This window comes from Portunus trituberculatus, chromosome 10, assembly GCF_017591435.1.
Source record: "Portunus trituberculatus isolate SZX2019 chromosome 10, ASM1759143v1, whole genome shotgun sequence".
In the NCBI taxonomy this organism is placed as follows: Eukaryota; Metazoa; Arthropoda; class Malacostraca; order Decapoda; family Portunidae; genus Portunus; species Portunus trituberculatus.
In genome coordinates this window covers 12,192,304-12,195,334 of record NC_059264.1, presented here as the reverse complement: position 1 = coordinate 12,195,334, position 3,031 = coordinate 12,192,304, and the positions used below count along the sequence as shown (strand labels likewise).

At 39.8% G+C, this 3,031-nt stretch overlaps 1 protein-coding gene across 1 annotated transcript in view; it reads left to right on the top strand.

The window, feature by feature from the left end:
- The window catches only part of LOC123502176 (tryptase beta-2-like), a 16,704-nt gene extending 14,134 nt beyond the window's left edge, over nt 1–2,570 (top strand). Inside the window, exons 4-6 of the mRNA XM_045251404.1 lie at nt 481–625; nt 1,550–1,692; nt 2,098–2,570. Of these exons, the coding sequence (XP_045107339.1) occupies nt 481–625; nt 1,550–1,692; nt 2,098–2,268 (459 nt within the window). The 3' untranslated portion in view covers nt 2,269–2,570. The remainder of the gene's footprint in view (nt 1–480; nt 626–1,549; nt 1,693–2,097) is intronic.
- Nucleotides 2,571–3,031: the final 461 nt, after the last annotated feature.

Sequence of the window (3,031 nt, the reverse complement as noted above, 5' to 3'; positions counted from 1 at the left end):
AGAGACTTGCCCATTTGCCTCGCCGCTTCCCGGGATTCGAACCCAGTCCTCTAGATTGTGAGTCGAGCGTGCTAACCACTACACTACGCGGTGTGTGTGTGTGTGTGTGTGTGTGAGTGTGTGTGTGTTTCACTATTTGATCTGCTGCAGTCTCTGACGAGACAGCCAGACGTTACCCTACGGAACGAGCTCAGAGCTCATTATTTCCGATCTTCGGATAGGCCTGAGACCAGGCACACACCACACACCGGGACAATAAGGTCACAACTCCTCGATTTACTTCCCATACCTACTCACTGCTAGGTGAACAGGGGTTACACGTGAAAGGAGACACACCCAAATATCTCCACCCGGCCGGGGAATTGAACCCCGATCCTCTGGCTTGTGAAGCCAGCGCTCTAACCACTGAGCTACCGGGCGTGTGTGTGTGTGTGTGTGTGTGTGTGTGTCCTGATCAGTAACACAATCTTTCCTGTTCAGGGGGATGACGTCGCCTTGATTAAACTATCGAATCTGCTCAACTTCCAAAACAATCCATCGGTGCAGCCCGTGTGCCTGGCCGAGGCGGAGGACTTGATGATTGGGCAAGACCTGGTGAACTCTGGCTGGGGAAACATCATTCCATGTAAGACTAACCAGGCTGAGAGGGAAGATGCACAATTCTTCTTCCTTACTGCATAATATACACAAGACTTATCGCCCTAAATCTCGCTTACCTCCTCCGACTTTTGCATGACACTGTTTCTCTTGAATGTCGTTCTTTAACTTTACTCTAAACAGATGACAGCTGGGTTAAAACATTACAAGACAGAAAAAAAAAAATATATAGGAGTCCAAAGGCAGGGAAAGAAACTTTAACGCCACAATATAATGATTAGAAAACTTGGGAGGTTAACGAATGATAAAAAAAAAAAAAAAAAAAATCATGAGTTTGAGGTACTCAGCTAGACTAAGAACTTCTTTCAAATGTATAGGACGAGGAAAAGAAATAATACGTCCATTAAATTTTAAATTAATTATGAAATCATGTAAGAGTACTTTAGTAATTATGAAAGAGTACTTTTGACAGTTTTTAACCAATAAAAGATACAGTAAAGGCCAGATAGTGAACAAATTCATAGAGCTGAAGAAAACGTGAAGCTGGCATAGATTTCCTTAGTTAAGGTAATAACTGAAACAGGAAATAGCTAGACTGAAAAAAAATCAAGTCACCAAGATCAGGCAAAATCTATCCCAGGGTACACAAGGAATGTAAAGAAGTTAGTAGTTCATGTTCTTAGGACATCACTAGACTCCGAGGAGACAGAGTCCATACGGCCTGGAATATTTCCCATGACTTGTCATGTGGCGTAAGGATGGTTTCCGTATGCATAAATGTATTGATTTTTTTTTTATCTTAATCCTTTTTCACATAAAATACGTGTTTATATATTTTCTTTTTACGAACATACATTACTTACTAATGGTCAGTATTCCACTAAATCATGATAAAAAATTAAGAAAAAATCGATCCTGTCCTATAAGCTAACTCGACACTTCCCTTCCTTAGCAAGGAACAATAGTTCACCTAATGAACTGTATGAAGTAAGTCTCACCCACGTGGACCTGGAGATTTGCTCATACTTTGAGGATGTACCAAGGGACCGACAGAAGGTTCTTTGCACCCTCAACGCTAACAAATCCAGCTGTTACGTGAGTCACTCTTAGTCGCGTGTTTGTAGCAGTTAAGTGAATCTATAAGTCTTATGTCTGATATAGCAAGAAACATCTAATCTTCTTAGTGTTCTGCTCTTGTCATCTTATTCGTCTTCACCATGATTACCATCACCTTCCTCTCTCCTCGTCATCACTAATCTCACTTTTATTCCTCACTGCCTCTCAATCTTTCTATTTCTTCACCTACTGTACCTCCCTGCATCTTCTCCTTTTTTTTTTACCCCCTCATCCTTCTTGTTATCATACGTATACACAGTTCTAAGTTTCTCATAATTATTTGACCGATAATGTGACGTTCATATCTAAATAATCCATGTGGGTTCTTTTGAAATGGTAGGGAAAGTCACACCCCGATAATGAGTACCTGATCACTTCCCCCAGGGCGACAGTGGAGGGCCCCTGGTGGTGCAGCTGTGTGACGGACGATGGGTGCAGGCAGGAGTAGTCAGCTACGGGACTGAAGACTGCACAGGGGTGGTTTTATTCACAAGCGTCCCTTACTACAAAGACTGGATAATAAGAAACATAGAAAAGCCCATTTATATTTGCTGAGACGCCTCGCCCACCACTCGTGATCAGATGCAGGGACAACAACGCATCTTCTTCAGAAATATTTTCATGAAACTCAGGATATCTTAACTCTAGTTTGGATTTTATTTAAGGTATTACCTTCAGCTTACATTCCTAAAAAAAAACTTTTTCAAGCTGTCTCTTTTGTATTTCTTCGTTATTATTATTATCATTATTATTATTATTATTATTATTATTATTATTATTATTATTATCATTATTATTATTATCATTACTACAACAGCTATTATCATCAATTATTATTATCAATGCACCTTATGCAGTTTCACACGGAAATGGGATAAAAATTGAGAAAACCGATAATGAAATAAAATTTGAGGTATGCATTCTGCTTCTGTTTTACTGGTTGCATTAGGTTTGGCGAGGATTGCCTTAATGTTATTGGGGTTGATACAAGCCAGGTACTGAGCCAAAGGAAGGAAAGAATGACACTATTTTTTTCATTCTCCGGAGATACAAAACTTCATTCCACCTCACCTAAGTAGATGACAGACAGATTAAAACGATGCATAGGGCAAAAAAGGAATATATATAAGAGGCTAAAGGCAGGAGATGAGGCTTTAAAGCCACTATACCATGAATTAGTAAGAACAGATAACGAGGAAAGCTTAAAACGAATATGAGCTGAGGGTAGCCAACCAAGCAAAGACAGACCACAAGGGATTTTTTCAGTTATACAAGATGAAAAGTAGAGAAGAAATAGGTCCATTAAGGACAACAAATG